Source organism: Amblyomma americanum, chromosome 1 (genome assembly GCF_052857255.1).
Source record: "Amblyomma americanum isolate KBUSLIRL-KWMA chromosome 1, ASM5285725v1, whole genome shotgun sequence".
Lineage (NCBI taxonomy): Eukaryota > Metazoa > Arthropoda > Arachnida > Ixodida > Ixodidae > Amblyomma > Amblyomma americanum.
This window is the reverse complement of record NC_135497.1, coordinates 23,025,645-23,037,969: the sequence shown is the minus strand read 5'-3', so window position 1 is coordinate 23,037,969 and position 12,325 is coordinate 23,025,645. Positions and strand designations below refer to the sequence as shown.

At 49.0% G+C, this 12,325-nt stretch overlaps 1 protein-coding gene across 12 annotated transcripts in view; it reads left to right on the top strand.

Annotated features, from left to right (window-relative positions):
- The window catches only part of DIP2 (disco-interacting protein 2), a 191,227-nt gene extending 186,581 nt beyond the window's left edge, over window positions 1–4,646 (top strand). For 10 of the 12 annotated variants that reach the window (XM_077644183.1, XM_077644215.1, XM_077644208.1 and 7 more), the window contains one exon: window positions 1,305–1,693. In XM_077644183.1, the coding sequence (XP_077500309.1) occupies window positions 1,305–1,557 (253 nt within the window). In that variant the 3' untranslated portion in view covers window positions 1,558–1,693. Of the gene's footprint in view, window positions 1–1,304; window positions 1,711–2,844 lie in introns of those variants that run through there. The other 2 variants (XM_077644191.1, XM_077644200.1) reach the window with 1 other exon arrangement.
- Window positions 4,647–12,325: the final 7,679 nt, after the last annotated feature.

Here is a 12,325-nt window from a genome sequence, read left to right as displayed (position 1 = left end):
AGGATGAAGCTGGTGGGAGGGATTGAGGAAGGATAAAACTTGCAAGATGAGTGCATAGCAGGCTCTCTTAGTTTTCCCCTGCCATGCTAATGCACACGTTGCTCACCCAGCTCATCTATCTGCGAGGGTATTATGAAGCAATAATGGGAGGAGGAGAGTGGCAGCAGACACTGCCTTATGAGATGGACAAGGATGCTGGAAGATCAGGTGAAAATGTCCAAATGGGATTCTTTATGGTCCCAGTTCAAATGGTTTATTGGCCCATTCCCTGTACCTGCTGGGGTACCAGAAGCCGCTGGAACCAGTAACTGCATGCTGATAGCAGGAACGTTTATTTGGATAAACCATCAGTGTAATACATATATATCCTTAGATTTCTCACCTTTCTGACAAGTTACGAAATGTTTTAAAGAGTTGCTTAATGATAATAAGCACTCTCCAAAAATTCAGGAAAACAGAAGCAATCTACTCTAAAATGTGTTGCCCTGCAGGACCATGCACATCTGTCTATAGTGAGAACACACAGCTTTAAATGTAGCAGGCGCCAACAAGACCAACAACAAAGCACTGCAGTGCACATAACTTATATGAGAAACTTACATACACTCACGTTAATACAAACTGTTACTATGAGCTCATGCTCATATACTCCCTCATTAAGGGCATCCCACAGGTATTAGTGGGGAACAGTTAATAAGCATAGTTTTCTCATTAAATTTCAGCACTACTTTTGCAATTTATAGCAGAAAAACTCTGAAGAGATTTAGGTGAAAAATTTTGTTAATTGAGGAACACCATTACAACATAAACAACAGAAAAAATTTGTCAATCGAACAACAAAAAGTTCTCAGTAGGAGCCAGTAGAGCCCACTTCAGAACCAGAGGCTCCCAGCAGGGACCATTTCAACCAGCAGCAAACCGGAAGGCTTCCTTCTGGGACCAGATGAAACCATTAGAAGCCAGCAGAATCCCATTATCAAATTTTCATCTGGGGCAGGCACTTGTGATGCTCAATGGAAATCTAAAATGCTATTAACAGCTTTGTTTGTGTCTGAATAAATTTGGTGGTGCATTACCAGTAATGACCATCCATCTGCTTCATTGTTAGCTTAACGTGATTGTGCTTTGCTGAAATGTCACTTCTAACAGAAGCTTACTGCAGTCCCAGTGAATTCATTTTAACAAAGGCCTACTGCATTTTCAATGAAATGATGGGAGCGCAGCCCTTCCAGAAGGACTTCGTGCACTCATACAAAGTGCCTTGTCTGTGTCATACTGAGCATGGGCGTCCGACACTGGTGCAGTGCGGTGTTCACATGGACCAACCTGCTGGTGGTGGTCGTGGAGCTGGATGGAAATGAGAGTGAGGCACTGGACCTTGTGCCATTGGTGACATCGGTGGTACTGGAGGAGCACCAACTCGTCGTTGGCGTGGTGGTGGTTGTAGACCCTGGTGTGGTGCCGATCAACTCCCGCGGTGAGAAGCAGCGCATGCACCTGCGCGATGGCTTCCTGGCCGACCAGCTGGACCCCATCTACGTGGCCTACAATATGTGAGCCTTCCAGTGGGTCCCGCCAGTCGTCCAGAACATGCCTCCTCCTCCTGCGCCACCATCTTTGATGCCTAGTTTGCTGAATGACTGTCCTCTTCTTTATATCACCCTTTGTCATCATTTCCAGGAGTGCTCTCAGCATGGACACAGAAATGAAGTAAGGAGAACAACCATTCCCATCCAAAGTGCTCAGTCAGAGGTGGGTACTCTCACCTGTGGGTCGTGTTACAGTGTTTGCAAATGGGAAGATGCCTGTTTCTCTCCCTTTTTATAGTCTTCATGAAATAGCCTGCCATTTCTGCATTGTTACTGGTACTTTTCTGTACATTGTTGCTGGGTCCTTTCATTTTGTGTCTACGCTGACAGTGTCCTTGAAGCAGTGCTCAGTATCCAAGTCATTCAACATAATTTTGCTTAAACTTCCATATTTTTACTCTTAAATTTCTCCACCAAGCTGTGCAGTCAGAAACCAGCTGAGCAGTGCACAGCACAGACAGGTTTATGGAAGGAAAGGCAGGTCGCCGCCACTAGGTACAGAAGGGATCACTGGCAACAGCTGGAAGGCCAATGAAGGTGTTGTAGTCTGTGGCAGAGGGTGAGCTGTGGTCTGGGTTCGGGGCCATTGCATTGAACCTGTGTAAAATGCTGCTCTTCCCCTTCAGTGTGGTCCTTGTCCACTACTTCCTCACAACTGCCGAGATAGTTATTGTTGCAAGAACATCATGAGTAGCTGTTACCAATCAATGCTGTGTTCAGTTTGCGGGCAAGTCTTCGTCCCCAAATGCTCTTTTTATGCGCAAGAGGCTGGCAGCATGCTGCACAGTCTCAGATGCTTGCAATGTCAGCATCATCGCATGCCACTTAGTCACCGTTTGCGATGAAATCTGTAGTGAGAATGACAAGAAACTTTTTGTCACAATGTTTGGAGGCTGAGAGAGATATATATCCATATATATTATACATACATATATATATAAATATATATATATATAAAGACATTAAGTCATAACAAAGTGCTCATGTGTGTAAAAAATGGTTTCCAAAAACATAGTAGAGAGAGAGACTGCCAACTCAGGCCTGTTGTAGTAGTGGGAAAAGAGGGCGCCTGACGTTTACCTGCTGCAACCCATAATTTTTTGGCCTGCTTTTGTCCGAGCTTGTGTGGTTTGGCATCGAGTTTTTTTGTAGGCCTTCAAAGGGAGCTCAGGGCTGGACAGTCAGTCCAGTGTGGGTGTGTTGTCCTGCACATGCAGTTCTTGCCAGGCTCTTTTCTGCCACTCGGGCATTTCAGCCAGCAAACCAATGTCTGCAGAGCAGCCACGGGAGAACATGTGCCAGGCCAAGCACACACCCGTGGCAGCCTATGGAGGCTCCCATTCCTGCATTCCGTGAAAAGTGTTGAGCTGCGTGGCAAGCTGGCAACTGCTTGCATGGTGCATTGTGATGATGGCCAAGCATTTTTGTCATGTTTACAGACTGTTCTCTCCTTGTTTCGTGTTTTTACAGAGTTCTTGTGTACAGAGTTTTTGTGTAGATGTTTTAGGTAACTTCGAAGTATCATGGCTGTGCACGACTACAGAGAGGATGTACCGCATTGTTGCCATTGTTTTTAAATCTCTCTGTGTATTTATTGACTCTTTTAGAGCCAGGGATGACCAAATGAGCTGTGTGTATCTTGTGAATGATGGCAGTGATTTCTCATTTTATTTTGAACAAATTAATGCATGTGAATCATGTCACTTGTTTTAGCTGTGGCTATACCAAACAGGATGAACAAACAGTTTGTTGACTGTAGCAGCCAAGTAGCTAGCTGCCTTGTCTTTAATGGTATTTTACTGGCCCAAGAATGAATTCATAACAACAGGAAAAGGTGTGCCCAGCAACGGCCTCTGCTTCTTTGACTGTGTGAGCTGAATTGTTAGATTGCAATAAATTCTGCATACTTCCAAATCCACTGCAACTTTGTTTTTCACTACCAAAAATTAAGTGGTCAGTATTAGATCATTGTTTTTCAATGTCATATCAGCTTGTACATAGTAGAAGTGGTCAATGCTGCTTAAGTGGTCTTTGAGACCAGTACCAATGCTATCTGGTGTAAGAGCCCTGAATGTTTGTTACATTAATCCTTGCTGCTAAACGATGTTTTTGGACGGATCGATAATAAAATGCTTCTGTTCTGCATCATAGCAGTTTAGCACCATTCATACAATTATGGTCATTGCATTATGTGCATTGAAGTTCATAATTTTTCGTTTGCATACTGCCAAGGGCTTATCTAAAATGCAATTTGTAACTTGCATCTGTTTTAGTGCAGCATACATATAAATACATATACATACACATATTCTTTTTTGATTGTATGAAAGAAAGTGAAAGGTTGTTTGTACATACATTTATGGCTGGGTGCAAGTTGCATGGAATAAATTGTAGCTCTTTGTTCCCATACTCCTAGGTTCTTGTACTCTTCTGTGATCTGCATACTGTTGTCATTTTGTGAACAACATATGTTTGTATTTTCCTTGCTGTGCATACATTTATTTCAGTTCCAACTTTAATAGTAGCTTTAAAAGTGTGACAAACATTTCACATGTTGTTTTTAATGAGGATAACTCTTTCTGCAGTAATATTTATGCAGTGCGTGAACCTGCTTTTCTAGAAAAGCGCCAAGAAGGCCCTTTTTATTTGTTGTTCCTGATGTAAAGCCAGATTTCGAACTGTAGCTTTGCTAGTGTACACGGCTCCAAACATATGGAGCACATTTTCTTGAGCCAGTCTTTCTTTTTTTTGTGCGAACAGGATGACTGTATTACTTGTAGCATATGTGCGAGAGCTGTTCATTTTATGGACTGCTTCTGTACAGTGATACTTGTGCAAAAGTGGAAATATGAATGTATGCTATCATTCCAGGTAGGCTTTGGAGTGCTACAAGTGAGGAGAAGGGACTAAGGAGGAAACCGTTGTTGCATGTTGTTCTCAGTCTGCTGTTAAGCTGTGAAATATAAAGAAACACAAAGCATAAGCTCATTGTTTCATGTCCCTTGCATTTTTTTTTTGGCCTTCATAACATACCGAAAATAAAATGTGTGAAAGCCAGACGACTGTTTTTTTTCAAAATCCAATGTGGGTACTTTCACATAGTGCCAAGGTTGCAGAGTTGTAGTTTTGAATGGTAAAATTTTTTTTTTGGCCCTGGGCAAGGGTTGGGGATTGACATCAGCCTTCCAGAGGCTGACATAGTCGGCCCAACACGTTTTGCCGGCTTCCCGACATAGGGCCAAACAGTCAATACACAACAGAGATCGAATTTCAATTGGCAAGTGGCCCGAGATCATGTGCCAATGAAAGAACCGATCACTTTGAGACCTCTGTCCGACCATGTGCTGCTAACCCCCACAACCAATCGCAAGTATTAATGCAGCTTTTTGTCTTGGGTCTCTCTCTTTTGTTACTCTTTCAACCTTGGGAGCTTCGCGATGAATATTAAGAAGTTACTTTACACCCGGCCTCGACCATATAGCCTGCAGTTTACTCGATATCAAATGAATGAATTAATAAAGTCAATCACCCTCTCGAGGTTACAACAGCAAAAATGGAGAGGGTGATTAAATATGACTTCATTCATTCAATTTTGAGCAAGCCAAAAGCGAGCTGCAGCCCACTAGTCACGGGTGTATGCTTAATATTGCCCATGGAGCTACGCCACTTGTTTCAGTGCAAAGGCTGCAAGAAAAACAGCCGCGCAGGGCGAACGTCTAAGTAACCACAAAAATTTTATTACATCGAAAATGCATCACTGTGCAGTGCTTTCATTTTTGCAGGCAATGAACTCATATTGGCAATAATCATCCACTCTATCGCTTCGTTTACTCTGCATACATTTCATGTGATTTTTCACACCGCAGGGGGTTATCATTGGTTCACCGCGCCAGATTCTTTTAACAGCCGCGGACACTCCGCGTGCGCCGGCAGACGGCGGAGGTAGGGCAGGGGCCGAGTGAGTGACAAAAAAAAATGGAAGTGAAAGAAAAAAGGAAGAAAGAGCGCGGCGACTTCTGGATCGGAGTTTCCGGGTTCGAACCCGATCGACCGCGGCGGCTGCGTTTTTATGGAGGCAAAACGCTAAGGCGCCCGTGTGCTGTGCGATGTCAGTGCACGTTAAAGATCCCCAGGTGGTCGAAATTATTCCGGAGCCCTCCACTACGGCACCTCTTCTTCCTTTCTTCTTTCACTCCCTCCTTTATCCCTTCCCTTACGGCGCGGTTCAGGTGTCCAACGATATATGAGTTAGATACTGCGCCATTTCCTTTCCTCAAAAACCAATTATTATTATTAAGAGCTAATATATGAAACCCGGGCATTCGCTAGATGCGCCTTTATTCATGATTAAACCTCGTGGCGGAGTGGTAGCGTCTCCGCCTCAAACGCCAAAGGTCCTGGTTCGATTGCCAGGCTCGACATGTTTTTGTAGCGATAGCTACATTACGGTAGTGTGATGACCACCCATAATGCGCAGGTCCACACGGGACGGAGAGGCAAAGAGACACCGTATGGCTCAGTTTAAACAAACATATATTCAATATTTACACATGATTAAGATTATACATCAGAGGCTGGGGCGTCCGAGCTTACGTGCCGACGACTTCATGGGGACGATGGAGTGGCTCCGGAGTTGGGCTCGAGCGGTTGCTGGCAGAAGCTGCACGCCGTCGGGCTTCGGCGCTGAAGGCCCTCTTGGCGAACGATGTCGTCCTGAGCGTCCTTCTTCCGTACTGCTTGTCGATTTTTATATCCTCTTCTCCACACCCCCTATAGGGTGAGGACGCCCACGCCGGAGGGGAAGGAGGGGGGCTAGGGCTTTCACTTGGGCGCACAATCATACCACCGCACTTATGGTCTCGCCCCCCTCACGTGTTGAGTCCGAGGGAAAGAAGGTCGTCTTCGAGGTAGCGCATAGCGTCGGCTGTGGTAAGGCGCGCTCTGGCCCGCTGACAGTTCCCGTGGGTCACCGGCCTCCGCTCTCCATCCATCAACTGACACTCGCGCCTCAAGGTAAGGCGCGCTCTGGATCGCTGACAGTTCCCGCGGGTCACCGGCCGGGAAAGTGGTCCCTTGTCCTGGGTTGTGCTCGGGAGGCCTCCTGGAACCGCCACGGCAATTGGGGAGGATAAAGCCCGTTTCCCCGCGCCGGCGGCGGCGGGTCCGGTTGGGCTTAAACCCCTTCGTTCTGGTCGTCACTCTCAAAGAGCATGGCTGGGTAATTGATGATGCCGCTGTCATCTGGGTCTCCGTCTACGCCGCGCCGTCGAACGCGGAACCTCGTAGCACACACAAGGAAAGTCGCACTCCACAAGGAACGTCACACTCGCTCACCCTCCAGAAGAATGTTCTCCGAACATTTGAGTCCATGCAGCTCCCCTTGTCTTTCTGAATCGCCTCGCACAGTGCGTCCGACAAAACACTTTTCGCTGCACTCAACACCACTGCACAACACCATATGCCTCCGCTGTCAATACTGGCGTCTCCAGGGGCAGCACTGATCTTCTTTTACAGATAAACATGAAACTCAGCACCCAAGCCTCTCTTTTCTAGTCCAAACTGGACGAAATAAATTTACCACAGTTATAAAGGAGCTCCCACTTCTAGCACGATCACGGCACAGACAAAAATATAGATAACGAAAGGAAGTAGGGCAGGTTCTGCATGCGCTCCGCATGCTCTCCTGTGAAGGTGTTACTTAATGACAGAAAGGTTTAACTACCAACTCCGATAACTTAACACATAAGCACATAGCAATGTTATGAGCTGTGGCATTACACAATTCTAACCAGTTCAAAACTCCGCTCTGTTTACGCCATTAGTCCGACTTAGCTTTCCGATTTCGCAGCGGATATCGGCCTTCATGAGTCATACTAAGTAAGTCTGTGCCCCTTTGTCTGCTTTGGGACTCGCGAGGGCTCGTGGCAGGAGCCTCTCCTGGCGTTATCTGCGCGGCAACCTCGCGCGCTTCTTCTTCTAGCAATGCATGAAGTAAATCCGGTGGCATTCCGGCCGTCACCTCGGGCGCCTGCCGAACAAATGCAGGAGAGGGCGTTTCTTGCGAACTATCTGCGCGCTCCGCTTCACTTCTGTCCCCATCAAAATCCGCGCTTTCCCTTTCCTCATTTCGTGAATACTGAACCGGTGCCGACTTGAGGCGATTTGCGTGTATCCTTTTCAAGCGCCGGTTCACGTCTCGGACTCTGAAGTTTACCGGAGAAAGCTTCTCGACAACCTCGCACGGTCCTCTCCACTTCGTCTGGAACTTACGAGCTAGCCCAATCTGCCTTTGGCAGTTTTCAATGTACACGCTGTCCCCCACATTAAACGGTGCGTCTCTAGCACTGCGATCGTGCACCTCCTTCCTGCGCTTCGCCGCTTTCTTTAAGGCCTCCTTTGCGATGTCCCTCGCCACTTGCAAGCGCGATTCTAGCTCCACCTTATAGTCGTCCAGTGAAGCGTATGGGACACGACGGGGGCCCTCTGGCACTTCACTAGGCTGGTCCGGGTCTCGGCCGTAGAGAAGAAAGAATGGCGATTCGCCCGTGCTCTCGTGTGCTGCGGAATTGTAGGCAAACATTGCATACGGGAGCCACAAGTCCCAGTCCCGCTGGTCGCGCGAAACAAAATGCGACAGGAACCCGGCCACGGTTTGGTTCAGTCGCTCCACCGCGCCGTTGCAAGCCGGATGGTACGGTGTTGTCTGCTTCTTAGCGATCTTAAGCAGCTCGCAAACTCTCCTCATTAGCTGCGACACGAAGTTCGTTCCCCGATCTGTCAAGAGTTGCCTCGGGGGTCCATGTCGGAGCACGATCTGTTCGACAAATGCTCTTGCAACCGTGTCTGCCTTCTGATCTGGGAGTGCTACCGCTTCCGCGTATTTTGAAAGGTGATCGACAAATACTAAAATGTACTTGTTTCCTGAAGTGGTCGTGGGCAATGGGCCCATTATGTCCATACCTGTCCGCTCGAAGGGAGCCGAAACCTCAGGGAACGGCTGAATTGGAGCTGGTCTTCGTCCCTTGGGTGTTTTTCTTTCGAGACAGGAATGACACTTCGCACAGTAGTCTCTAACATCCTGTCGCATGCCACTCCAAAAGTACAAACGCTCCACACGCCTGCGTGTCTTCGCTACGCCAAAATGACCGGTGCAGGGCGCATCGTGAAACGCGCGAAGAACCCTTTCTGTCCACGACCGAGGTATGACGACTCTCTCCCAAGCGGTTTTCTCTGGTCTCCCTTTCCTGGTTGGCCTCGTGCGCCGACACAGGGTGCCGTCTTTGCCAATGAAATAACCTAGCTGTTCGGGGTGAGACGGTGCGCCCTCTAAGCTTTCGATTATTCGCTTCAGGTCAGGATCTTTGCACTGCTCTGTGCGTAATTCGGCGGGGTCGACTACGGGGACAAACTCATCTATAGCTGCCACGGCAGCTGTGCGGCTGAGTGAATCAGCATTCAGATGCGTCTTTCCTGACTTGTGCTCAACTTCAAAGCAGTATTCCTGCAGGTGTAGATTCCATCTAGCGAGTCGCGAGCTAGGGTCCCTGACACTCATCACCCATTTCAGAGGATGGCAGTCTGTGACTAGCTTGAATTTGCGGCCGTAAAGGTAGCATCTGAAGTGCTTTACTGCCCAGACAACGGCGAGGCACTCCCTTTCCGTAGCTCCGTACTTTTGCTCTGTGGGGCTCAGCTGTCGGCTAGCAAAAGCAACGGGATGTTCTTTGCCCTCGATAACCTGAGATAGCACGGCACCAACTGCGAACTTTGACGCATCTGTGGCCATAACGAAGGGCAAATTAAAATCCGGCTGGCGCAACAGCGGTGCACTCATTAGCTTCCTTTTCAGGGCCCCAGAAGCATTCTCCGCGTTTTCGTCCCAGCGAAAGGCGACATTTTTGGCTGTTAAGGCGGTGAGCGGCTTAGCGAGCTTGGCGAACTCCTCTATGTGCCTTCGGTAGTAACCGATCAGGCCGAGAAACTGCCGGACCTGTCGGACGCTAGTCGGGGATGGAAAATCCGAGACACACCTTAGTTTCTCAGGGTCCGGTCGCACGCCGTCAGCTGAAACAACGTGCCCGAGGTATTTCACCTCGTTTTTGAGGAATTGGCACTTAGAGGGCTTCAGCTTGAGACCCGCTCCTCTTAGTCGCACCAAAACCTGCTCAATATCGCGCAAATGGTTCTCAAAACTGTCACTGTATATGATAATGTCATCCATATACACGAAGCACAGCCTCCCCAGAAGACCTGCCAGGATAACATCAGCGGTTCTCTGCCAGACAGCAGGGCTGTTGGCCAGACCCATCGGCATTCTTTTCCATTCATAGTGCCCTGAGGGCGTGTTGAATGCCGTTTTCTCGGCATCTGCCGGATCCATTGCTATCTGCCAGAATCCCGCCGCCATGTCCACTACCGTGAAGTACCTGGCAGAGCCCAGCTGAGAAAGCGTCTCCTGTATATTGGGGATGGGGTATGGATCGATGCGAGTTACGGCATTTAGTTTGCGGTAGTCCACTACCAATCGATACGAGCCATCTGGCTTTTCCACCAATAGTGCTGGTGCTCCCCAGGGTGACTTTGAGTGTTCGACAATGCCGCGATCAATCAGGTCCTGCACCTGCCGCTCCATCTCCTCACGTTGGGAGTAAGGAATCCTGTACGCACGCTGGTAAACGGGCGATGAAGTGCCGGTTTCTATCCTGTGCTTTATAACGCCACAGCAGCCCAAATCCAGGTTGGACGCGGCGAATACCTCCGAGTAGTCGTTCAGCAAACCAGCCAGAGCCTCCCTCTCCCTGGATTTTACGTGAGAAAGATCGAACGACACCTTTGGAGCAGCCGAAGGACTAGCATGCTCTACAGTTGCGAGTACCGTATCGATGGGCTCACGTTTCTCTATCGCAGAGGTGAAGAAAGCCAATGTTTTGTTCTTGGGAAGGCTCAGTGGCTGCTGGCTACAGTTAACCACCCGTAGGGGCACTCTGTGGGCGTCATTAACTGTCACGAGGCACGCGGCGGCCTTCAGGCCATTGCTGAGAGAGTCGACCGGCTCAAGCACTCCCACGGCGCCGCTCTCTACATCTGAAGGCACAAACGCGTATAAAATGTGCTCCGACCAAGGAAGGACGACCGCCTCATCGACCAGCCTGACGGCAACCCGCGAATATACCTTCTCCAATGATCCCACTGTTTGACGGGTGTCAATATCGGTAATGCGAATCTCAGCCCCTCTCCTGTTCAAAAACGGAACTTTCGATCCGCCCGCATTAACCTCTTCCTCAGAGAATGAGACTACTACCTTCCCTTTTCTCAAAAAATCCTGCCCTAATATACCTGACACTCCGTTTGGCAGAGACACCGTGTCCGGGCATACGTAGCAGGGGTGCTCCAATGCAATTCCGCCGAGAGAGAAGTGTAACCTGTAGAGTCCACTTATGCCAAGAGGATCCCCCGTTGTGCCTATAAATTTGGTTGCCATACCACCAGACGCTTCCAACACCTCGCGGTCCCCCTTCCTTCGAAGCGTGTTAAAACTGCTCTCCTTAAGCAATGTCACCTTTGACCCCGTATCTATCAACAATTCCAAACAACAACCATTTAACTTGCAACGCACAACAGGGCATGCCTCGTCGGCCACACAAACTACCACCACCTCATCATCTACTGCTCCCTCCCCACGCTCCTCAGGCTGGGGAGGCCTAACTAGTTTTTTGTCTCGGTATCTGGAGCCCCGCTGTAGGCTTGCTTAGGGCGTGTCTCGCCTGCTTCTCTTTGTGGCTCCCCACGGCGCACGTTTTGGCAGAACCTGGCGATGTGTCCGCGACCCTGGCAAGCGAAGCATACGATTTCTTCAAAATCTCGCATACCGCGCCTGTAGCTTTGTGGCGGTCTCCGGTTTCCAGCGAATGGGCGCTGTTGAGCGCGCGCTTCAACCTGGCATTCTACCTGCTGAGATAGCAGCTGTTCTAAGCGATCTAACCGCTCTGTCAAGAGAGCAACCTCAGGGTTGAGCACCGCTCTCTCTATGACGCGTACTCTCGCTGCGGCTGTCGTTAACGCCTCATTTTGTTCCTCATCCAATGCGGCCTCCACGGCTTGGTCGAAATTGCTCGGCTTGCGCGAGAGCACGAACCGGCGCACGGGGTCTTGCAGACCAGCCACGAACAAAGCGGTCATTTCCTCTTTAAGTATATCCTCCGCGTATTTCTTTTTTAGCTGGTCTCCTTCCTCCTCCCTGCTTAACGTATCGCGCGCTAAGCGCTGAAGCCGTGACGCAAACGTTCGCACGTCCTCCCCTACCATCTGTCCGGCGTCACGGAACCTCTGTACCCGCACGTGACGTGGTTCAGTGTCGAAATGCTCAAACGCGAGCTTCTTAAATTCCGCAAATGATTTTGTGGATTTTACCTTTTCGTCTCGCCATGCAAAATCATGAGCAGCTCCTGCCATCTTACACCTCGCCATTCCCAGCATTTGAGCTTCGGACCATCCCCCCATTTTCCCAATCTCTTCTAGCATGGAAAAGAAATCGCAGATTGGAACCCCTGTCTTATCTCCCGTAAACGTCGGAATGACGCTTCCTAATGCCAGCATGCTTGCTCCGAGCGACGGCTGTGGAGTGGGAGCTCCCTCAGATACAGACATTTTTTTTTCTCAAGCCCTCCAGTGCCTCAAGCCTCTCAAATGGGGGTAAAAGTCCCACAATCAGTCCCGTGATTCCCTTTTGATTACAA